Raw genomic sequence first — 25396 nt, 5'->3', positions numbered from 1 at the left:
CAAAGTGCAAATATGCAAAAAGAGGTTTTCTGTATGATGAGTGAAGATATTAGCACAAGAGTCCAGTATACAATGCTTTGAAAAAGCACTCATATATATATAACTTTTTCACATTTTGTCACCTGAGTGAAGTTGACCCTCCCCCCACACACTTTCTTCAAATCAGACAAAATTGTTGTCAAATGTTTGTGCTGCATTTGTGCAGCAAAAATATTTGTTGGTGCCGCTATCATTTTAAAAATATAAAGAAATGTTTCTAGAGGTCATGAAAGGTCAACCAGCGCCGCAACCTTCTTTTAATCAGACAAAATGGATGTCAGTCAACTCGACCACGCTTGTGCAGCAAACATTTTCATTTGTGCTGCTTTGGCTTTGAAGATATTAATGAAAGGTTAAAGGTCAACCAGCCCCGCCCCCCCACACTTTCATAAAATCAAACAAAATTGGTGTCAAACGTTAGTGCTGCGTTTGTGCAGCAAAATAAATTTTGAAGTCCCACCAACCCCCCCTCCCTGACAGTGATTGACCTTTTGACCTTTAACCTTTCATTAATATCTTCACAGCCAAAGCAGCACAGACGAAAAATTTTGCTAGCATAAATGTAGTCGAATTGATTGACACCTAATGTATTTATTTTTGCAAATGTGAGCCGGAGGGGCAGGGATGACCTCTGATGACCCCTGGAGAACATTTTTCTTAATATCTTTAGAATGATAGCGGCACAAACGAAAGTTTTTGCTGCACGAACCAGCACAAATGTACCCAAGTTGATAGACTCCTATTTTGTTTGATTTTATAAAAGTGGGAGGAGGCTGGTTGATCTTTTGACCTTTAACCTTAAATTAATATCTTCAAAGCCAAAGCGGCACAAACAAACAAAATTTGCTGCACAAACGTTTGACATCTATTTTTTTTCTGAATTGAAGAAGGTGGGGGGTCAACTTTACCCATAACAACCACAAACTTTAATGTGTTTTGATGGGAGTTTATGTCCCGTTGTGCACAACGATCGGTGGTTCATAACAGTGGAGTTGAAGAATAAAGTTTCCTTTTCTCTGTGTTCTATGTTCTACAAATGACATGAAGTTCAACTACTTGCTGGATGAAGTCCACATATCTCCTCATAATGTCTCGGCTAATTTGTTTTGATTTGATTTTTGTCATGTTGCACAAAATCTTCCCAGATACTTTTGACTAATGTCCAGTGCAAATATCTCTGGACAGCTGAAACAAAGACATCACTAACTTACAAGTAACTTCTTAGCAATATACAATAGTTTGTTTTAAGTCAATAATACCCAAATAGGGATTTTTTAAAAAGTACCAGTTCCATTGGCAGATAAAAAAAAAAAAAAAAAAAAGTAAGATGGGGAAATATGTTGTATCATGCATGAAACATCTGCCATATAAACAAATACTTTATATAAGTGTTAAATAATTACTGGCTTGAGACAGGTTCCTATATCTTGCTAAAAAGTTTCTTCTAAATTAGTTTAGTTTTATTTCAAGTGTACGCAGAAATTCTCAATAGAAACTAAACAAAAACTCCTTCGTAACATGTGATTTTGCAGTGTTTGAGGTGTGCCTCCATTTAACTTAAATGTCAAAAATTAACCTATCAGAACCTTACAAAGCGATGACATCATCAGTTGAGCTCTCCCCAACTAGTTTAGGATCACAGCCATCTTAGTTTGTGTAAACCTTTCAATTAGAAGAAACCTCAAAAATATTCTCATCATTTTTACAAAGAAATGCATAATTTCAATGATCCAAATGACCTAAAAGTTCAATCTGAGTTCACGTCACATGGTGAGAAACGTTTACGTGCCATCTTAAAATCCTGGTTCCACCGTTTAGCTGCATAAAACGCACATTTGAAACATTATTAGACGTTAAATAATCACTTTCGATCGAGCCAAATCTCAGAGCAGCAGGTGAAGCCTCATCTAGATTCTCCTCCCTCCTGTGTTTGGCTCCCATCCTTACCGGCGTATCTTTCCGGTGAGGATCTAAAGGTGCAATAAGGTGAACACAAAGCCCTTGTAAAAAAAAAAAAAAAAAAAATGCCCCACGCTTTGAGTGACTTCACTGAATTAAGATCCGTATCTTGATAATGCACCCCCCTTGCCTCGGTGGAGCCTTTTCCCCCTGGCATAAAACGCAGCGCTAAAAGGCTCCTCGATTCCGGCTTCACCCGCTAAAACGAGGTGCGTTTCTGGGTGTCAGTCTCTCCGCCCTCTGTCGCACTTATCTGACACCGTGCTCCTACAGGACATTATACCTTTTTAGCAACAAGACAGACAGACAAAAAAAAAAAAAAAAAAAAAAACAAGCCCGCCTCCCCATTGTGGTGTGTCATAAACCATCTTTTTGGTGATTCATGTGGGAATAAGTGTAACTGGTCGCGGCCCTTCAGCCCAGGAGTGGGACCGTTGGCTTATTCATTCAGGTGACAGCCACATGGTGGGAGAGAGGGAGACAAAGAGAAAGAGAGAGAGAGAGGGAGGGGCGATAAGGCCGAAGCTGCACATTTGACAGAAAAATAAAGGAAATGAAAAAAAGCAGAAGAGATGATGGACACATTAAAAAGTGAGGAGGGACATAAAGGCTTTGATGATGAAGTTTTGGATGAATCAGACCACACTGAAGCAAAAATGATGAGCAGGAGAAGGAAAAGAAAACCATATCAGAAAACAAATATTTGTTCAACTGAACATGAAATCCACTTACTTTTAATGGATTTTGGCTGTGTGTTTCTGTTGAGCGCTCTCTCTCTCCCTCTCTGTTTTGTGTGTGTGTGTGTTGATTAAACTGTAAGAAATACTGAGCTTTTCATTATGAGGGTAAACATGGGGAGATCTGCAGTGCACATTTGTCATTTCCTGTTTTCCTGGCGGCCGTGTAAGTTTTAGCAGCGTTTACTCAAAAAGGGGCTGATGAATGACATTAGCGCTCGTGTCTGCGTGTTCTTTATCCTCAAGTTCTAATAGCCGTGCTTTAATGCATCCTAATATGCATGCTTGGCCGCGTGCAGCCTTGTTTTCCTGACCTCTGTTTTGGGAGATTTTCTCTTCCTGAAAGGTGCATGCTTTTTATGATGATGTTGCGTTTGCATCTTCCCTTCCAGCGCCCTGGACTGTCTTCCAAAAATGTGCTAATAGCATGTTGGCGAGTGGCGCGTTCGCACTGCGCTGCAAATGTGTGTTAATCCACACTTTAAATTAGACCCAGTTAGTTTTTTTTTAGTTTTTTTTTTAAAAGTAGCATTACCTGATCGCAATGTGGCATTTACACCTTCAGAAATGAGAAGCACATCTGCGGCCAAAAGCTTCAAATAAGTTGGGAGGAGGGGGGGCTAATTAACTGTCAAATTTCATGTTTTCATGGGGTTTGTTGAGAATAACAAACACATATGTCATAAAATAGACTTATTATTATTTTCTCGTGTACATGCTGCTCAGACCCTCCCCTTACCCCTCTGCTATGCTGCAGTTTCTTTGCCACACCAGAGACTGGTGCGGATGCTAATGCTAGTTAGCCTGGCCAACGATGACAGCGGATGACTTTTCCTGTCGTATCTCTCCGCCATTAGCACAGCTGCAGCGCTTACATGCTTGTGATTGACAGCACCTGAGTGCAGTATTTTGTATGATTTTATTTTGGGATATCAGAGTGTTGCAGGTAAAATAATAATAATAATTTAAAAAAAAAACATGCCAAATATTTTCTAATTTTAATTGTCTGAAACAAACCATGGATCTCTCTCCACCTCAGTTGAGGTCTACCTTGTGTTAATATATCACAACAAACATAAACAAAACACGTTAAAGTAAAGATCGTGACAAACTCCTAATATGTTTTAGCAATGTGAATACTTTTGGATCGCGCTATGTTTTTGCATAAATAATCCTGGAATAGATTGTCAGCTGACTTTAGTGACACATTTATTAATTTTCATTGCATTTGCATAATTTCACTTCAGATGGAAAAATTTGGTTTGAATCACATTTAATTGTTCATCTCAAGGCTCATAATAAACAATCACTGTGCTAATTAAAATGTGATTTTTTTTTATTATTTTTTGCCACATTCATGCTCATATTAATACCTCACGCTCATTTAATCCCTCTTCAGTCATTCAAGAAGAAAAAGTGAACGTAACTGCGGAGGAGGACGTGGAGGACGGCGATGAAGGCGGTCCTGATTTGCGCGTTCTCAGGGAAACCGCAGAGAAAACCCACTTCTTCTTGGATCAGGCAAACGGTATAGCTCACTTAAATCGGCACCTGCTGTGTTTCCGATAAAAGTTTTTATAATTATGTGCGATGCTGCCCACTTTCAGATGAAGAGATACCGCCGATAAAACATGGAAGCCCCATCACGGACCGACGCAGCACCTTCCAGCCCCATTTGGCACCTGTGGTCACGCCAAGACAGGTACGACACATGCACAGTGACGTTAACGACGTTCAAGAAAAGAATGCCGTAATTTATACGAAAAAAAAGCCCTGTTGTTTAGCTAAAGTGGCTAAATGCTAGCCGGAATGGTATATGACTCCTAGTGGGAACTTATGAACTTTCTTTAGTTTGCGTTTGTCTAAATTTTTTTGATTTAGGCCACTGACTGAAGTAAAAAAAAAAAAAAAGGATCTGTTTTTCACTCCCTTCATATTAATCTTACTCTTTGGCTCGTCTTAAAAGCTCCCACCTGCTGCAAAGTGCTAATTGGTTAAAAATATTAGCAGATGCAGCTGTCCTGCTGGGACGCCACGAACCGAGATGATGGAGACCCGGGGCAGGTTTCACGCTTTCACGTAATGTTCTTGAAGCGCTAAGTGCTACAACTGCTAAAGTAATGTTGAAAGGGGAAAAAAATAAAATTATATATTTATATATATAGCAGTAAGCAGTAAGGTGTTTATATGCGGTAAACTTGAATGGAGCCGATGGGGTTCAGTTTCAGCCAAGTTTTCTTCCAGCCAATGGCTCTGCTGGAACAAAGTTTGTACACACAGAAGGATTTTAGGAGCCTTCATTTGTTTTAAACACACTTTTGAGTGAAATCTGACTTGGTTGCAAAAAGAACAAAAAATAGCCAAAACGTTATGCATTTAAAAATATTATTGTTACGTTATTAATGCTGTAAAAAGCCATGTACTGCAACATAAATGCTGCATGCTACTGGCAGCTCTGCCTCAATTCACCCTGTAGCTAATTTGTACCCTGATTTTCCGCCTCCCTTCCCCCATTTCTTACCTATCAGAAAACCAGTTTATTACTTAATTGTTGCATATGTGTGTATTTAACACGTGTTTTCATGTAACTGCAAAAGCTTTGCAGAGTTTAGTTTAACTTGTGAATTACTTTTCATCAAATCTCTACTTGCAGGTTTTTTTTTTCTGATTTCTCTTGGGGCCGGCTTTCTTGTCTCAATTAAATATACAGATTTTGACTTGCACTCAAAGCTTCACCGAAGGGACAGCAGCGGCGCATCACCGCGGCTGGCGACATACGAATCAGTTTTGTTTTGCACAGATTGCACAAACGTCTCACCAAATCAATGTTTGATCCCACTCCTCTCATTTACTTAGGTTTTTTTTGTACAGGGAGACGGCTTAGTTACACAAATGCTGTTGTTTATCTTAGCGTCCTGGTGAACAGATGCCCCAAGATTGCTGTAAATTTCTCTGTTAGAATTGGTGCTTATGAGCTCTGCAGAACAGCTGAGCTGTTGGTGCATCTCTGGCTTAACGTCTTTGATAGGTGATAGTGACGTTAGCTAATAATAATTATGTCAGAGACTTGTGCACTCAAGTCACAAATTGAATGAGTTCGGAGTCGAGTTGATAACTGAAGTCTTAGGACATGACTTGGGACTTTTACACCGACGATTTATGATTCATTCTGTCACCCAGCGCCGTCAGGGAGGAGAGCAGGGCGCCAGCCTGAGCCTCAGCTGTATCTAGGCTCTTTCTGTAATATTTTTAATGCAGGCAGAAGAACGTAGCTCGGGACTGATCATCGACTGCAAGCCTGGCGGCAGGAAAGCTGTATCTAACACCATGTACGGGAAGCCAGAGCTGCCACAAATGTTTGGGCATTGTGTTTGGTGAGCCATCCAACACAAAACGCAGTAAGATAGAGAGGTCCCTGCAAGTTCTGTTTTATATTGGTAAATATGTGTATGTGAAACCTTTGTGCTGGAAACTACAGTGGGAAAGCGAAATAATCTTAACTTCTTTTTGACATTCAAACTCTCACAAACTGATACATGGACAGTTATATGGCTGGTTAATTTTATTCTTGCAATTAAGTTTGTGTTTGTTTTGTAAATCCAAAAAGATGCAAATGGCAAAAATATCGCAGTGCTTTGAGCAGAAAGTAGCAGCATAATTCTGTCCAAAAAAATCCACTTGATCACAAAGATTTTATACAGTTGAATGAATATTTCCATTTTTTCCTTTTAATGATCTGATACTATGTGAAAGCAGGTTTGTACTCTTTATTAACATGGATATTCTATTCTATTATATTCTATTTTACTGTGGATCAGTTTTTATCATCATCAATAAAAAATAAAATCTGCCATCTTGGCATTAGTGCTCACAGAACAGAAGTTTGGCATTTAATGCTGTTTTTGTTGTATTTTTGTACAGTGACTGTATTTTGAGCCATATTATGGCTTTTCAATATTATGTTTTATGGTTCCAGACTATTGTTTTCTCTCCTGCTAAATCTGGTGCAAAGCATCCTTTGTTAATGTTTTTTTGCACATTGCCCTGTTTAAATAAACTAAACTAATTATTTGGTTTACATTCTGCTAGGAAACTTCTGCTTGCTTTTTTCTAATTTGTTTTTACTTATGTACTGTAGAAAAGCAACATCAGCACCAACTTTCTGATGTTTATAAGGAGAACATACTTGATTGTATCAAGGCTAAAAATTATTCATAATGTACTCAAAATGAAAAGTTTAGGACTTGGACTTGACTTGGAACTTCTTTGTCACTTGGGAAACTACAAACCCCTAAATTATATTGCGGGTAAAATTTGCTCAACCGGTTCTCATTTGCATGACATGTTTCAAACATTATTAGATTTTGCTGCATTTTGAATTTTCCAAACATTGTAGCATCTGTCAGCACCACAGTTGGAGCTGCAGGATATTTTTGTTTTTTCAAGCAGAAGCTGATGAAAGTATCTCAAACTCTGACACCATGTCCACAGATATTGTGCAAATGGACTTTTGTTTTTGTTTTCCCTCATGTCCAAATGGAAATGGCTCTTTCTTTAAGAAAAAAAAAGGAATAGTCTTTTCAAAAATGTCATTTTAATTGTATTTCTGGACTCTTAGCTGCTGTATATTTTTGGAGCCGGTGACACACGACCCCTTTGTGGAAGCTCAGTTCTAATCTCTGCCCGTCAGCTAAAATACGAGCGAAGGCGCTCTATACGCAGATGTGCCAAGATAATTCTCCCCATCACTTCCCTTCTGTCCAAGAAGTCCAGATTTTCTGCAAACTTTCCTCCCAGCATCCGTTTTGTTCTGTGCTGAAAATCTGCACGATGTGGCGACAAGCCTTGGCCATCTTGTTCCGTCTTTGAGTTTTCATGTTTCTTTCCATGGATAACTCAGCCTTTTTGCCAGTAATTTTATTGGTTTGTAAAAAGTTCTAGTTGACTGGGCTTAAAGAGATGTTCTGCTTAATTTTATTTCAGGTTAAAATGAAGTGTTAAAGTGCTGGTTGACACTGCAAGCTGTAGGAAAGCGTCTGGAATAAAAATATAGAAGTAAATAAATCACCCAGAATAGCAAAAGAAAGAAGATTAATGAAACATTTCAATTCACAACTTGTCTTTTTTACTTACTGTATCTCTAGTTGATCATTTTAGTTCTTGAAAACTCACATGACTTTAGTAATGTAACTTCAGTAAATGCTCGCTCAGCGTTGTTTTTTTTTGTGCTTTTTTTTGTAGGCTCAAGCAGAACGTGATGCTGTGTAACCATTAGACAGTATTAAAAATGGGCAACAGGTTTTGTTTTACTAGCTTTTACTCAAAAGAGGTATTTAGCCTTTCAGCTCAGTGTTTGATGTAAATAGCTGCTGACTAATCTGCATTAGTCAGCAGCAGCGGCAGGCTGAACTCGGAGGTTATTCATACCGCAAAGTGTTGCAGGTAGCATTCCTTCAACGCTTCTGGCTTTAGAACAGCGTTTTATAAACTCAACAATGAGCTAACGGAGGACGACACCGAATGCCAGCAGCCGTCACTCATTACTTTGTTTTTTTGTTTTTTTTTTTCTTATGTGTTTCAGGTGAAGATGGTCCTGGAGAAACTTTATGAAAACAAGAAGATTGCCAGTGCCACTCATAATATTTACGCCTACAGGTTGGTGGTGTCTATGTAAACATGGTGGAAAATACAATTTCATGAGTGAACAAAGAAAGCTGCATTATAAAACACAGTGTCTGAGCTGGACTCCATAAAGCAGTTGGTCCGTTTCATACCAATACCAAACGTCCCTGAAGTTTATTGATTCATGGTTTTTACTTGATAAAAAGGGGTGGCTTGCATAAAAGCTACCTAATAGGCTGATTAAAATGTAGTGGCAGTAAATGTCGTATCACAAAGGTAAGCATTACGGTTGCACCTACCCTAGCACTTATCTACCTTACATACATGGCTCCAGGTGTATGACGCATCGCTGCTCTTTTATGTATACGTGATGCAGGGTTTCCCCCAGAAAACTTGCTAAGCCCGGTGGTCGGGGCGTCGAGGCGGTCCACCGTGTTTTTGTATTGAAAGATGTTAAGTTGACAGGAAATGTAAAAGTATTACTGTGTATGTTACGGGAAAAGATCTCCAGTGAAATGCTATTTAAACCCACAAGTAGTCTAAAAACAACAAATTTGCACTTCTGTTTAATCCAAATTAAGTCAGCAGGTCCATCAGGGCTTCAGGGGACATAAACGCTAATACTTTAAAACAGACCACAGATACATACGTGTAACACTTGTTTATTGAGATGATCAATGCTGCTAAATTTGATTCAATTGTTTAGGCATAAATTAAAAGATTTTAAATTGTTTAACATTTAGATGCAAGATTTTAAGGAGCTGGCAAGTTTACTTAGTAAAACTTCAAAGAACAATATTCATAGTTAGATTGTTTTGTTACCATAGCAACAATCTGATGCTGTGAGTTTAATCTTTAAATTTCCAAATACAAATGAGTAAACTGCGATTATAACTTATTGCTTTTTAGGCTGGCCATTTAAACTACTCCCTTCTCCCATATTTCACTAAAGCTGTTAGAGTTGCTGATATTTTTAGCAGCAAAAGGGACCCCTAAGTCAAATTCTGCTCCAGGCCTCATCCAGCCTTGGACCGGCCCTGTAATCTGCTGCACTACAGAGATGCGCAACAAACAGGAGATTTAATTCAGTGCTGCTAATGTGGCTTTAGTAGTTCTAACATTTCGTGTCTGTTGAGTTTTTAATAATCGTCATAGAAACTATTTTGGTTGGTCGAGTTTATGGGACGAGTTTCTCAGATCTCCGCGCAGCCGCGCGCATAAACTCTAAGTAGACAGCGCATTTGATATGGTTTGATGCATCGTATAACCGGAAAAATAATACTAAAAATAATAATAAAATATGAAATCGGCGTGAAGCGTGACTCCGAGGAGAGCGCGAAAGCTCCTCACCGGGCTGAACCTGCATGATGAGGTTAGCGCTGCTCGTTATCCACAAACTCTCCGGCCAACCGGGACCACAGGCATAAACTTTACAGCGAAGACAGACACAGAGCCACACGCTGGGCAGCGAGGTGAGATGTAAACGCCGCATATAATTGTTCATTCACAAAGATAAATCATTCTCACCACTTCACAACGCGCACCTCTGAATTCGCTACAAGTTATTCCTTCGGTTCACGTAGAGCTGCGCAACCAGAGCTAATGCAGCGGGTTTTAAACTCTTACCTAGAGTTCTCCAAAGGATCATAATTCCTCACAGTGGGTTTATGTAAATATCCATACAGGTCAGCCTGTGTCCAGTTTGAGTAAAAGGAGGCGGTAGCTCACTATCCCGTTGAGGTAAAGCAGCGGCAGCGCGCGAGGCAAGGCGCAGAGGCACCAGCTGTGTGATTGGTCCGCGCGCTGTCGGCTTTAAATGCATAAACTATAAACCTATCTATTATAAACCTATCCTTTAGGAATAAATCTGCTCTGCTAGTAAAATGCTAAGAGCAAAAGAGACGCTTGCAGCCCGGCTTTAAAAAAAAAAAAGTGATTTTTTTTTTCTTTTCCTAGAAACGTAAACAAGCAACGCTTAGCCTGGCGGCGGGGCTAGTAAAGCATGGCGGGCCGCCAGGCTTATAATACACGGGGGGAAACCAGGCTGCAAAAGATTTGTTGATGAATTAGTAAATCTACCTGAGTGCTACTCAATCAATAATGGCATGATTTATCTCATGCTACGCTATGAAGCTGCTCCGTCTGCACTAATATGAAGTCACTGACCTCAGCATTCTGAATGCTTGAGGTGGCTCATGAGAAGAATTCAGCCTTGAACTATTTATTCACTTAGTTGCTCTCATGCTTTGTGTTTGGAACGCAATATATTCATCCTAAAATGGTCAATTAAACCAAAAATGTGATCAGATAAATAATAAACGAAAGGTAACACTTTATTTGAAGGGGTGTGCATAAGACTGACATGACACTGTCATAAACATGACATAACACCTGTCATGAACATAAAGACGTCTTTGTGAAAGTTTATGACTGTTGTCATGAAGTGTCATTCGGTAAATAATGACACTTTTAATGCAAAGTTGCTCTAAAAGTTGCATTAAAAGTCCATTAAAAGTGCCAACTTTGCATGATTTTGTAAACTATGATAATTTAATGCAAAGTTGGCACTTTTAATGGACTTTCAATGCAACTTTTAGAGTAACTTTGCATTAAAATATGGAAGAAACAAAAAAAAAAACATTCAGTGCAATGGAGCCAAAATTAACATCCGCACGCCATAGCTTTCTGTAAAATTTTGTGCTTTTATCCAAATGTGCACAAAATTGGCCTCGTCACGAGCAACACACTGATTTCTTCGCAGTGGATCCACATGAAACCCACTTTTAGACGCACCAACATAGATGGAGGGCTGCTGCATCAAGCAGCTTTATGATTCACTCTCCTGATATCAGTTTTAACAAAACAGTGCAGTAAAATATTACAGTTTGTTTGCCCACAGATTACTCCTGTTTGCCTTTTCCACGTGCAAGTCGTTCACATCGTCAAACACTTTTTAATATCAGACAAAGACGAATGTAAGCTGAGTCAACACAAAATGCACCTCATTTAGTAAACGACAAAAGCCTTCTGGGCCAATCCAACCCACTGCGAAAATATATTTCACACCTTTTTTTTGAAATCTCAAATGATTGTTTACAGGCTGTGTTGAAATTCCGGTGTGACTGCAGCGCTTTCGGTTCAATCTCACCAGCAGCAGTCGGGCCTTTTTACTGCACCTGCACGATCGATAGGTCACTTAAATTGAATCTGACAACGTGAAGCAAGCTAAAAGGCAAAACATCATGCCCCCATCTCAAGAAACGCAGTTGATAGCAAAAGAATAAAAAGAGTCTCGAGAGTTTTGGAAGCCGGCAAACCACAGTGAGGGTTTGTACTTGGGCAATTCATCGAGGAGGCATCAAAAGTACTTGGACTGCATGTTCCGCACTCTTTAGTTTATTCTGTTCCCTGAAGATTTGCCTTAGTTGACAGAGATAAGAGTTCTTGGTCTGCAGCAGAAAATCGTGAAGGAAAATGTCCTGTTATTAGTTTGTTATTTCTTGGTTTATGCAGCAGGACAAGAAGAAATTCTACCTCTTAAAGGTTTTGGAGAATAAAAAACAAAGAATAGACTTGAAACTTAAAAGCCATTGATGCCCCCAAACCCTTCAATGTGACTAAATTGGGAGCTTCTTTAAAGCTGCAGTAACTGTAACTTTGTAACTTTAACAGAAATGTGTGTTGTTGTTTTTTTGTTTTTTTTTTTTTTTTACATATTTGTTAAAACTGTCACAACGCTACAATATGAGACAAATAATATGTGAAAAAATTCACTTTTGAGTCACTTTTGCTTGAAGAAATGCACCGCTCCCAGTCAAAATCAACCAATCAGAGCCAAGAGGAGGATTTTAGTGCTGTCGGTCATCCTGATGTATGTGTTGCTAAATGTGCTCAATACCTGAGAAACAAGTTACTGCTGCAGGAAAGCTGTCATCATCATTATTTTCATCATCATCGGTGGCTATGCCAAGTAGCCTGAGAATCCATGGCTAGCTGTCTGGGGAGGATGTGAGCAACACATGCATGAGGATTATTGACAGCATTAAAACTGATAGGTTGTTTCTGACAGAGCTGTGTATTTGTTTAGGTGGAAGGCAGAAGAGCTACATTTTTTCACACATTATCTGTCTTACACTGTCACGACATGGTGATAGTTTTAGCAAATATTTAAAAAAAGAAACATACTTTTTAAAAAAATAAACTTTCATATTGCAGCTTTTATAAATATGAAAATTGCTTTCTTTTAAAGTTTTTTTTATGTGGAAAAAAAAAAGCAAAAACACATAGTGACAATAAAAGCAAAAAGAAACCAAATCTATGAAGGGGCAAATACCTTTTTCTCTCCTCTGTTCCTGTTTATCCTTCATGAATGTAACTTCTGTATCGACGCCGCCCGCTCCGCTGACATAAAGGCCTTTGATTGTTTGCCACGCCGCCAAAACTCATTGCAGGAACCTGTCAGCTCACGTCAGGGCTCGTTATAGTTTGTGTACAGTCTGTCTGATGTTATCAATCATAATTTATTTAACTTCAGTGTTTTTGTGCTGCCGTAACTTTTTGCATCCCTCCCCACGGAAACGCTGAATCCACAGAGCCTCCTCCTCACGCCGAATTAACTTCTGAACCAAAGCGTATTCTGTACGGAACATTTGTCTTGAGCTTAATATTTAAATTAGCCCTTCATCCTGGAGTTAGTGTTACAGTTTGCCTTATTAGTGGAGAGGAAAATGAGATAAGCTGCTCCTCTGAAGGGACCACTACTGCATTAAAAAGTCAAACAGTGCTGGAGCAAATGAGAGTTTCCCTTCACACGTCCTGAACTGTGGCTGCACAGAGAGAGTGTGTGTGTTTGTGTCTCCTGACGCATGTATCCGTGCACGGCCTAATGAGGTCAGCGTCGGACAGCCTGGGTGGCCATTACTCACTGGGCAAAAGAGATGTTGACATTTAGACTGCTTAGCGAAGTTTCTCCTGTGAAGAGGCTGCCGCCGGTTGTCACGGTGTCACCTTCTGACCACAGCGTCCGCCAACCTAATGCCAAGCCGTTGGTATCTTTCTCCTTCTCTCTGTTGCAGGATTTACTGTGAGGACAAGCACAGCTTCCTGCAGGACTGCGAGGATGACGGCGAGACCGCCGCGGGGGGGAGATTGCTTCACTTGCTGCAGGTTATCACATTCGTCCGGTCCGCTCTTGCCGTTCAGCCGCACGCCAAGCGGCCGCCGTTCTTTGATGCGAAGCTCCCAAAAGAGTCGACTGAAATTATTTCCAGTGCAGGACGCACAAAGCTTTTTTTTTTTCTCTCTCTTCGCTCGGTATTGATATCGCATTCCAATTGTTAAATCTGCCGGCCACATTCAGCTTCTTGTGGCTTTTGCATGCTTAATTGGTGTCTGTTCTGAGCTGGCCTGGTAATTTTCGCAGCCTGCATAATTTGGCATCTGCTGTGACTTTTACTCGGGGTTTGTTATCAGTAAGCAGCTCTCCAGAGAGCGCTGCAACATAAAGCTGAACATTTCTGGTTGTTTGATTTATCTTGGAGTTATAGGCCTCTCAAGAAACCTGAAGAATGAAGCATAAATGAGATGTTAAACAGTTGAGAATGGTTATGGATTTTAACACAGCTACTGGATTTCTTTTCCTTCTTGTTCTACTCTAAGATGAGAATCTATCTATCTTACAAAAAGGACATCCACTTTTAACATAAATTAATTCTAACAAAAGTACATTAGGCCCGTTTATTACTGTTACAACATGTGACAGCTGGAAAGGTAGAGTGTGAATAATAATTGCAATAATGACAGAATTAGATTTGGCTGCTCCAGTTTCAGGTCTGTGCTGCCCCTTCAGAAGCAAACATGCAGATGTATCCTCAATACTAAAGATAATTGGCACATTCTGTTTTTTTTGTTTTTTGTTTTTTTTTAGGTCGGGAAAAACACCACTCACTTATTTAAGGTAGCAAACTGTGAAATGTACACCAAAATAAAATATTACTTTAATATAAACCTCACCCATATCCACTTCTTGATATGTGTTGCAGGGGCAGCACAGTGGCGCAGTTGGTAGAGCTGTTGCCTTGCAGCAAGAAGGTTCTGGGTTCAATTCCCGGCCCCGGTCTTTCTGCATGGAGTTTGCATGTTCCCCCTGGGCTTTCTCCAGTTACTCCGGCTTCCTCCCACAGTCCAAAAACATGACTGTTAGGTTAATTGGTTTGTCTAAATTGCCCCTAGGTGGGAGTGTGTCTGTGCATGGTTGTTTGTCCTGTGTATCTCTGTGTTGCCCTGTGACAGACTGGCGACCTGTCCAGGGTGACCCCGCCTCTCGCCCAGAACACCAGCTGGAGATGGGCACCAGCAACCCTCCCGACCCCACTGAGGGACAAGGGTGAAAGAAAATGGATGGATGGATATGTGTTGCTATGGTGATGACAGCCTTCGCTAGAGCTAGTAGCTAACTGTTAGCTACAATGTTATTACTGCTATACGGTAGCGTTTAAATTTACTGTAGTTCTTTGACTCTTTTTCATTGGATGTCCGGTGTTTTATTCAGACATACACTGCCTTGCAGAAATTAAGAGGCGTGCAGGTCTGTTTATTGCCCCGATGAAGAAGTTCAAGCCTTATGCTAAACTCATTAGCCCTAAGCTGTGGTGGCATTTCTCCAAGAAGCCTAAGTTGTTGGAATGATTTTGGCACAGTAAAATAAAAATCTGACATGTTGTTGAACTCTGTGCCCTGGAAGAGAGAATGTGACATGGAAAATTGAAGCACACACACCTCCAAGTTGTGCCTCAGGTCTCTTTAGGAAAGGGGCTGTGCAGTTACTTCAGTTTGTCATTCAGCTTTGGCTGCTAAGCAATAAAAAGAAACAGATCCTGATCAAAACACACGATGTGCAGGAGTTGCACATATCAGATGTTTGCACCAATTTGCAACACAGCAAATCTATGCAACTACCTGAAATTTGCACTTTGAGTTGGGGGTGTACCGACATGAAAACTTGCTGCACGACCAAACGAATACTGCATGACTAACATCGTCCCCTTCCTGGAAGAAATGCAGACTAGATGGAAACAAATATCAGTTGTGATCATTAGCCCAGGTTTATTCATCAGACTGATACCAATACGTTTAAAAATGACTATTGGCCGATACTGATGTTAGTGCAGATATATCTTTATACAGGTTGGTTTAAAATGAAAGTTTGTAGAATTTAGCATATTTTTCCTATGTTTTAAAAAAGACTATAATCAAGATTGTTTTTTCATTATTTAGCAGCACTACTTCAAGTTGCACTGCAAGTGGAAAATGTCTTGGAGAGGGATAGAAGACTGAACACTCCTAGAGTTTATCATATATTTATACAATCGGTTGTTTATAGTTTCTGCTATAAGTACTAAGCTCTGTTTTTAAAAATATATGATCAAATATTGCCGTGGATCTATTGAACTTCTCCCAGCCTGTGCAGCGTTGACAGAGCAAAGAATCCCTCCCTGTCCTCACTTCTGGAAAAACTCAGCCTCACTGACATATTCTTTTCTCTCCATCAGCACCTTGAAGTTCACCCCAAAGTATGTGTTGCCATAATATCTTATTACTTTTGACAAGTTTCACCAGGCGTGGCATTTCTCACCTCGTCTGGTGTCATTGCTCCCCCATCCCAGGTTTTATCAAATAGGACCGAAAACTTTGAGAAGAAGTGGGTACAACTTCAAGTTTTGAGATTTGATGAATCCTGCATGTTGCTTAAGACTGTCCGGTTTTATTGATTTCCACATTGTTGTATTTACGTTTACATTTGTTTTTGTTCATGTCCAAAGGAAGTTTTGACATACAATGAGCGACAGGAGCATGTTTGACGAGATGGATTCAGGAAATGTGTGAGAATAGCAACTCTTCTTCTACATTCAGAAGTCAAATGAAGCCCAATAAAGTCAAACACTCATGTTTTTGTAATATCTCATAAACGTAACATTAAACGTCTTTCCTATTAGCAAGGGAGAGTCGGAGACTTCTTTTTTTTGTTGCAAATTACAAGTGATTTTGCTCTGAGCTCAGCTTTGTGCTTGTCCTTCCAGAGAAATTGAATGAATGCAAATTTAAAAACCAACGCCGAGGCATTACGCAAAGTTTCTCTGGCTAGGAACTTTGTTCACTCCAGTTTGGTCTCCGTTATTAATCCCTTTATTTCTGATATCAAACAGGCGTTTTGTCCCTTGGCTGTGCTGTCAGATGGCACCGTGATTCACACACACACACACACATACACACACTCCCACATCGCACTAAAAACGTCCAATTGTCCTCACACTTTTTGTTTCCCTGTAACGTTGAATGAAAGCCAGTGCGAGGTTTGTGACAAAAACCAAAAAAAAAAAGAAAAGAAAAAAAAAGTTCGCGCCGTAATGCAGGCTCAGCGGTGACTCGGAGCGGTTCTGTCATTCTCATTACCAGCAGGTGCTGCGTGGTGTCAGAGCTCTTCCAGATGAGGTCCGTGACTCTCGCTAGAGTTCAGACTCATTCGGGAGGTGACGGCAGCCGTCTGGGTGGAGGTAGAGGGGGGTGTGCGTCCTGCTGCAGATGGAAATCCCTGTGAATGAACGGGTCGGCTTCTCGTCGCAAAGTCTGCGATTTGCTGCACTGAATTCAGATGAATCAAGCTGTTCGCCTCCCAAACACCGAGACATGTTTTAGAGCAGATCCAGTACTCTGAAGTGAGCTCGGAGAGCTGGCGTGAAAGGATAAACTGAACATGACTTTACTCTCGTTTGCACGTTCCGATCTCATTGTTCTCCTCTGCAGCTCGTATGTGATCCTGGAAAATGCAGGGGATGAATTATTAAGGTTTGCAGGAGCAGCAGCTCGGCGTCTCCTTCCAGATTTTTATTTTTTTTTTCCGTGCGGCGTTTCAGCTCACATTCGCTGCTCTCTCATGTGCCTCATTATCATACACCAGCTCTGAAAACCAGCTGTAGTCTGTCTCCTGCCAAACACTCAATAAACGACAGGTAGAGTTAGCGATTAGGCTATAAACACGGTGGAGCATTTTCGCTGCTAAAGAGCAGAAATTAGAGGTTGGCAGGGAGGGGAGGCCAAGCAAAATGAAGGAATTAGGCCAGAGACGGGACTCCGGAGGAATGCGGATGTTTGGGAGGGAGTTCACGGTGTTCGCTTCGTGTTAGACGTCATGTTGTGCTTTTTGAGAATCACAAAATCTCACCGTTTTAAAGCGGTGGCCTGGTGGTGGCCACCGACACATATTGGGTTGAGAAACCTAAACCTAAAGTCATATCAAGATTTGGGAAGTTTTATTACCCTGGTGTAACATTTTCAAAGTGATGCACGCAAGAAGAGACATGCATATAAATCAGCTAAAAATAAATAAATACATAACTATACAAAGTGTAGAAGCTCACTCTCTAATGGCTTAAATGAGAGACTCCTCCACTGAGCTCCTTCAGACTAGCGGCAGCAATTAGCAAACACCTTTATGGTGGAACTACGCGTCTGATGAGCTCATTTTCCCAGTCCAACACATCTGACAATCGTTGGAAACGGCTTATTGGGCGAATATCGCTGTGATGAGAGACGAAGTGTCTGATAGAACAGGAGCTCCTTAAAGAGACAGAGGCCCAATTTCAAGGTATCAAATTGCAAAGTCAAATTTCTTTTAAGTCATAGAGAGTATTTTTTATAGCTACTGATTGCGCTATAAAATGGAAAATATATAATACCGTCACTTTAAGAGAGAAACGGAAATATTCATAAGCATACATTAACTATGAACAAAATGGACGTGTGTTCAAGCGGCATCTTTTTCTGTCTTTAAAATGCAAATTCATTTCATTCTTCTCATCTGTCTTTAGAGCCTCAGTGATTAATATGCTGATCACTTTTGCGCTCAATGTGCAGTTATTGTTGCAACGTTACAAAGATTGGCCCTTTTGCCCAAATATGATCGTTTCTGGTTCCTTGGTGGATAAAAAGGAGAAAAGCTACCGCTAGGGGAATTGATTCATTATAAAACAGCCACTTGCAAACCAGTGCCCGACATCTCTGATCTTTTTTTTTTTTTGCTATCATTTCTTTACACTCCACAGCATTTTTTTCTAACACAAGCACAAATAAAACCAGAAAATAACAGGGACTTATCTCGTCTGTATCAGGCTCTGACCTTTCTGCTGTAACGGCCTGATAGCATCAGGTCTTCCATTCCATCTTTCACGACACGCTGGTTAATGTTCTACTTGCGGCACTCTCGAGGTACTGAGGCATTTACTAGAAGAGCTCTCTTCTTTCGAGCTTGTTTTCTCCAATCTCATCGCTCCCTTTCGAGCGCCGCCACCCGTTTCCTCCTTTAGATTTGTGCCAAGTGAATGTGGACGTGTTCGGCGATGAATAAAGATGGATCTGATTCAGGCGGGCGTGCTTTCAGCCAGATGTGAATGGATCCCCCTTGAGTCACACATTGCACTTTTTGTTTGCGTTGCGGCTCAGAGCGAAATGTTCCCCCCTTTTTTTATCTTTGGAAAATGTACCTTTTTGTCCCTGAGAGGGCGAATTGTTGCGAACCATTTTGTCAGCAGAGTTCCCTGATGGCAGCATCGTCTTACAGCAGTATTTCAACATGGTACTGGTTAAAAAAATAAAAAATGTTCTGAGTCAATTGGTTGTTGAAGATAACAGCGAATCAGATCAACTACAAGAGGAAGAATACAATGAAAACTGTGAGCTTTTCGTTTCAAACCTGCTATTGTTGCATTTCATTTTTGGATTCATCAAGGATTATCCGAACTGCATCGCCGGGTGTTCCTTGTACCACAATCAAACAACTCAGAGCTGATGAGATAAAAACTGCTCTTCACTACCAGAGCAAGACCTGAATCCCAAAGCCTTTGTCGTCGGAGTCCAACAGAGACACGAGTACTCTGAACAATTTCCTTCTGACCTGCTGGACAGGAAGAAGATTTATTTCAAAATCTTCAAAGTGTTCACTGGAGAACGTCCAGAAAAACGGTTTGCGTATGCCGCATTTCTGCGTTCCCATAGAGACGCAAGAAGCCTCTTAATGCATCTACGGAGACTTGTGGCGAACTCTTCGTTTCTCGACGAGACGGGTTCTTTCCTCTGTTTTTCCAACCGTTGTATTAATAATTTAGTTGATAATGAATTATTGGTTAAAATTATTGATAATTACATCAACTTGAGCTCTGAGGTTGGTAACATTTTTGGTTTACATTGTTATAAAGTAAACAGTTCTCCTCGGACCGTAAGCAGAACTCAGAATCATGACAATATTTAACATTTTCAATCCCGTCGGCTCTGATTGTCAGACCCCCGACTTTAGATTGGCAGCCACGACTGAAACATTTCATTCCAATCTATCCACTATAACACATCTGGTGTGAAATATTCAGCTGCCATGGAGAGGTGACATGACGGTTTATCTGGAATTTGCAGTCACTTCGCCTCTCGTGTTTGTCTCGCTGCAGATTCTGGACGTGCGGGATGTCATGGTGGTCGTGTCTCGGTGGTACGGAGGCATTTTATTAGGGCCTGACCGCTTCAAGCACATCAACAACTGCGCCAGAAACATCCTGATGGACGAGGGATACGTCGCCTCCACGGTGAGACACTGGAGGGGAATATAGTTCACTTCCTGCTTTTGAAGCGTTCTCTGCATTCCAACCGCACCGGAGTTTGTTTATTTATTTATTTATTTTGAACATGATAGAAGTATAAAATAACAAACATATGAACAAGCAATTTCAAAAGACACTTATTTTTGTACCACAATAATCCTAACATGCTCGAAAAAGAGTAGAAACAAGTGAGAAACAACTCCACCCCATAGACGTACACCATATTTTCAGATGGACCCTGGTTATTAAATCAAATAAAAATTAACAAAGGTTAATTAATTTTCCATTTTATCTGGATTTACATATGTCTAAATATATACATCCATTCCCACACACTCATATGTGTTAGCCTCAATTTACATTTACACATTAGTGCTAACCCTCACCCATATTATATGCTCCTCCTTTTCTGAAAACATGTTTTGTATGATCTCTGGTAACACTTTATTTGATGTCTAAAATGTAACTTGAGCAATGTTAAATTCCACCAGATCTTCAAATTTAAGGATTCTGGATTTTTAGTTCACTTCAGCCAAACTGAGACCAACTTTTGTCTCTTTTTCTTCCGCATCAGAGCTCGATTGCGCGTTCACACTTCCCCAAACAAACTGGACCAAACTGGGCTGGTGTGATTGCGACAGTCAGATGCTATCAGATCAATTTGTTTAAAAGCATTGTTGAGTTTTCTCTCTGCTTTTTACCTCAACATTACAAGGTAGAGCAGCTGCTGCGAGTCGGACCGTGAAAAGTTCCACTAAGCTGCTCTGAAATCCTCTTTCTCCAGAACCTCATTAGCTCCTTTTGCAAACGAGTGCTTGGTTTCAGCCAAACGTTTCATCCCCATCGGACTTCGGACCCAGACTCTGTGACAACTGATTCACACTGGCTGGCTCTGCGCGGAGATTTCAACTCACAGGAGATTTCAACTAATTGTTCTTCCTAAATGAAACTCCTGCCGGCCCATCAAAAGTCTGTCTGAACCTATTTGAGGAGGTCAGAGAGGCAGTTCAATTATCCTGATGCATATTTCGATAAAAGACAGCTTTAGCTGTTTAACAATGGCAGAGTCAATGAGGGCCCAATGAGACGGAGACTTTTTTTTTTTTTCCCTTTTCGCCGTTAACATTTCAGAACGCCAGCTACAACAGATTAATAATAGCTCTAGCACTAATTACAACTTCCCTGCCTGATGCTTCCCTGTGTTGATCTTTTCTGGTGAATGTTTTCATTCATAAAATGGCCGACTAACTAATAATCAAAAATATGTTCCACCACGACTGGCAGACGTCTCAGGGTTTCCTGTAGTAAAAACAAAAAGTAAACGTATTTTCCCAAAATACAAAACAGTGTTTCTGATGAGGTTGATAGTAGAAAGGGAAGCATCAAGTGTTTATCAGATAGAACCAACACCAGATTAGTACTTATTGCATTTATTTTTCAGTACCTTAAAGTATTCACAACCATTTTTTAATTTTCCTATTATTTGGAAAGCTTATTTTTATATGCCTTGTATCAACACAGAAGGAAAATTATGATTTTTAACTTTTTTATTTATTTAATTTTTTACATGTGAATATGCACCTCCTAATCTCTCGATTCAAAACCATTGTAGGATTTTTTAGTTTTTTTATTTTTATTTATGTTATTTTTTGAGTTCATGTGTTCCAGTCTTTGACATCTAGAAACTAAGACCAAGTTGTATTCCTTTACAGAATAGCTCAACCTCAGTCAGCTTGCATGGACATCCATCAATTTTCATAGTTTTCCCTTTAATTCTCAAGTAGGCGGGGGGCGGGGGAAGAGAGACAGAGACTGCGGCGGCAGTGTGTCGGTTGGTCTGTGTTACCCAGAAAGCAGCTGGGCACAATATCGCAACACCAACACCGTGAGTGAAACAATGACTGGGGCAGACTACTATATAAAGTACTTCTTTACAAATGTGGATGTGTAATAATAGAGTACGAAACAAATTGGCAACCCAAACTGAAGCGTCTATCAATGCGGTGGCCTTATATATGAAAAAAAGTTTTAAAATAGGCCATTCATTTAAGGTGCGCTTTATAGTGCGGAAAATACGGTGCTTGCATGTGTGGACTTTGACTGAGCCGTTTTAACACGTGGCCAGTCATCGATTCGTACCGTTCTGCTGTCGCTCTGGGCGTATGTATCAAGACGTTCCGCTCCGAAGGAGAAATTTCACCTCACACTCCAACCTTTCGCAACACGTTCATTATTTTATTTTATTTTTTAAACTGATCAGAATGTTCAAAGCTTGTTTTATAACTTAATTCTTCTTTAAACATCAAAATAATTATTCCTAAATATCTGGTGCATTCTTTGGTCTTTATAAGGCCGTTTGTTCTGTAACAAACCTCTGAGACTTTCGTAAAACACCTGGATTAAATTACGTACCTTCTGGAAACAATTGATACCAAGCACAAAACACCTTTCAAGGTTTTATTTGCAATAGATTTTTTTATAAACGATGAAAAGTTTTAATTCTACTACATTCTCAGCTGCTTCATGTGGCTGTAAGTTGACAAAAATGGGGGGAAATGTGATATTTTTATTGCCGAAGTGATGAATCCCTGACTATAATGACAAAAGCGCAACATCACGGCATCCGACATGAGGTCCGTTTGGACGTGTTTTGCTCTCTTTTCATGCGCCTGGTCATTAATTAACGACACATCACAATTCGACGGTGGCAAACGGGGGGAAAATGTTCCCTTGATTATTTAAGTGGTCGCAAATTATCATGAGGGAAATGTGATTGTCTCGAACGCGTTTCATTCCAGTGTTTTGGGTCGGTGTGGAGAGCCGCGGCCTAATGGCTGCACAGATTGCAACGGCGAAGCCTCTTTGGGGATAATTCGTGTTATTTTTAATCTGCGGGCATTTCTGATAGGCTTGCGATTCAAACGGCTTGCCCACACAAAGAGGAGACATGGAATAGCGAAACACAAGGCAGCTAACGCTCCTGTCAGAATACAAACATGTGTTTTTCTTCTTTTTGTTTGTTTGTTTTTGACCCATTGGCGATCCCGACGTCCCCAGAGTGAGGGGATTTCTCACTGTGGGCCAGCGTTGTCGCAGAGGTCCAATTAGGAACAGGGTGAGACTGATAAAAATTATATTTTTTAAATTGGCTAGCCAAGAATCTTGGCAAAGAATTTATTCAAGAAAAGAAACAGAACATAAAATTAACCCTGACGCTGCAGCCGGTTTCATTTCCAAGGCGATGCTACTGATTGAAACCTTATTAACGGCATCTTTTTTTGTACTCCCACTCTTGTCGAAGAGCTCTGCCAGAGTTGATGCCGAAATTGGATGAAATCTCCTGGCACCTGAACTGGGAACTAGGAAGCCAAAAAAAAAAAAAAACCCTTGGAGAAAACAAGCTGGATGGCCATTTTTACACCTGAAGAGCAAAAGATTTCTGCCAGTTATGTTGCAGGAAATGAGTCACTTTATAAACGGTTTGCCAAAACTCAGGAAAACCTGCGTTAAATCACCTTAGGAGTGCAAAAAAATAAAAAAGGCTATTGAAACTATTGCAAAGGGCTTTGTATGGATGACCGTTCAGGAATTTGACATTTTTTGGGAAACGTTCGCCTCCCCGCCGTATGCGACGGAGCCGTGGCGGCCTACGACCCGGGAAGCGTTGCGGGCGAGGCGAGGGATGTTTGATAAGAGGACTTAGGAATGCAATGTTTAGTTTGATGCAATTATTAGAATGCATTAGAGCAGTGTGGTGCACGTCAATCACCGCATTGTAATTTGCACATTTGCACACGCAGCGGGAGTTTGGGCTAGAGAGTCTGTCACGAGCCACAAAAGCGGCACTCAAATATTTTGTGAGAGGAAAAAAGCTCTGGCACAGTTAAATGGAGCACCAAGGCAAAATAATCATTAGTCTGCTCGTTCTCTAATTCCGTCCTCTTTGATTCACAGGATGAGGCCTGCAAGTCAGGAGCAAAGACCAAGAGACCGAAAAGCAAGAAGACGAAGTGAAGTTCGGAGGAAACACGGATTCGCTTTGCTTCTTAAATAAACGAGAAGCCTCCCATTGAGGTGACTTTGTGTTGTCGGGAAGTTCAATTCGTTTACTTATCTCGTTAATTGTATTTTTTTAAATTTATATATAATTTATTAAAAGTGCCTTGCGAAAAATATTTAAAGTGTAACCAACCTCCAGATTGATTTTTATTTTTGCTGAGAAAGAAAGTGTCTAAATATGTCATTTAGGGTTCTGTCTTCTTGTTTCTTTGTCCTTCTCCACTTCTGGCCGTTTCTATTGGCTCCGCCCCCTTTTGTGGGATTTGTCATAACTTGCCAGAGTTGTGCTTTCACAATGGGGAAAAGTTACACTTTAAATACTTTTGAACTGTTTAAAACCACAAACTTCAGTGATTTTGACTGGAGATTTATATGTTAGTCCAACACAAAGTGGTGCATAATCCCCGTATTGCCTCTCGTCTGCTTTCAACAGAAAAGCAGCCAAACAGCATGATACTGCCAACACCGTGTTTCACCGGTTGCTAAGAGGGATGTAGAGTATTTTCTGCCACCTTCTTGCTTTTGGTTTGTCCTGTTCCAACTTAGACCAGCGCACATCGGGCAAGAATGACCAAAAAAATGTTCTGTTGTATTTTCACCAGTGGAGACTCTTAAGTTTCATACATCTATCTTACTGTACCGTATCTATTTACACTGATAGACTACGTTTCCTGTGTGGCTTCCAAAAACTATCAAGAACAAGTTTATATTGGTTCTGTATATGGTTCTGATTTTTGCTGAGACTAATTTCTGTAATTCTACAAATTATTTAAGGGCTTCGGGGTAAAAAGATGATGAATACAAACTTACTCCACACTTTTCAGATTTTCAGTTATGCACCACTTAATTTTACTTTCAATGCCCCTAAAAAACCCCTGAAGTTTCTGGTTTTAACATGTCAGAAAAACCAAATCCCACTTCTCTACGACGCTGAATCCTCCGAGTCTGAAATATATATTTGTTTACCTATAAGAAGTCTTCGATGACGTGTTTACAGCTGGACGTATTTAATTAAAAAGAATCCATGACAACAACAGACTGCTGGGGGTTTTGTTGAGGGGGGAGGGGGTGAAGAAGAAAAGTTTTTTCTCCAAAAGTTCAACTTCAGAGTTCTTCTCTTCCATCCAAATCGGAAGCCGAACTAAAATTTCACGCCCAGTTTGTCCAGAGTTTCACAGAAATGTGCCGATACACATCAGTGCTCAACAAAATGAAGCGTCACCCCCACAAATGCCCTCTCACTCTCTCTCTCTCTCACACACACACACGCGCGCACAAGCCTACACACACACACACGCACACACATATTATTCATATGCCCAATTTCCCCATCCGCAT

The 25396-nt window shown here is 40.4% G+C and overlaps 1 protein-coding gene across 2 annotated transcripts in view; it reads left to right on the top strand.

Annotated features, from left to right (window-relative positions):
- impact (impact RWD domain protein) overlaps positions 1 to 25089 on the top strand; it is a 28202-nt gene extending 3113 nt beyond the window's left edge. For both annotated transcript variants that reach the window (XM_008407417.2, XM_008407418.1), the window contains 6 exons: positions 4135 to 4263; positions 4343 to 4437; positions 8317 to 8390; positions 13433 to 13523; positions 19850 to 19984; positions 23954 to 25089. In XM_008407417.2, the coding sequence (XP_008405639.1) occupies positions 4135 to 4263; positions 4343 to 4437; positions 8317 to 8390; positions 13433 to 13523; positions 19850 to 19984; positions 23954 to 24013 (584 nt within the window). In that variant the 3' untranslated portion in view covers positions 24014 to 25089. The remainder of the gene's footprint in view (positions 1 to 4134; positions 4264 to 4342; positions 4438 to 8316; positions 8391 to 13432; positions 13524 to 19849; positions 19985 to 23953) is intronic.
- The last annotated feature ends 307 nt before the right edge of the window (positions 25090 to 25396 follow it).

Source organism: Poecilia reticulata, linkage group LG4 (genome assembly GCF_000633615.1).
Source record: "Poecilia reticulata strain Guanapo linkage group LG4, Guppy_female_1.0+MT, whole genome shotgun sequence".
NCBI lineage: Eukaryota > Metazoa > Chordata > Actinopteri > Cyprinodontiformes > Poeciliidae > Poecilia > Poecilia reticulata.
Note: the sequence above shows the minus strand (reverse complement) of the source record. Positions and strands in the feature narration are given on the sequence as shown.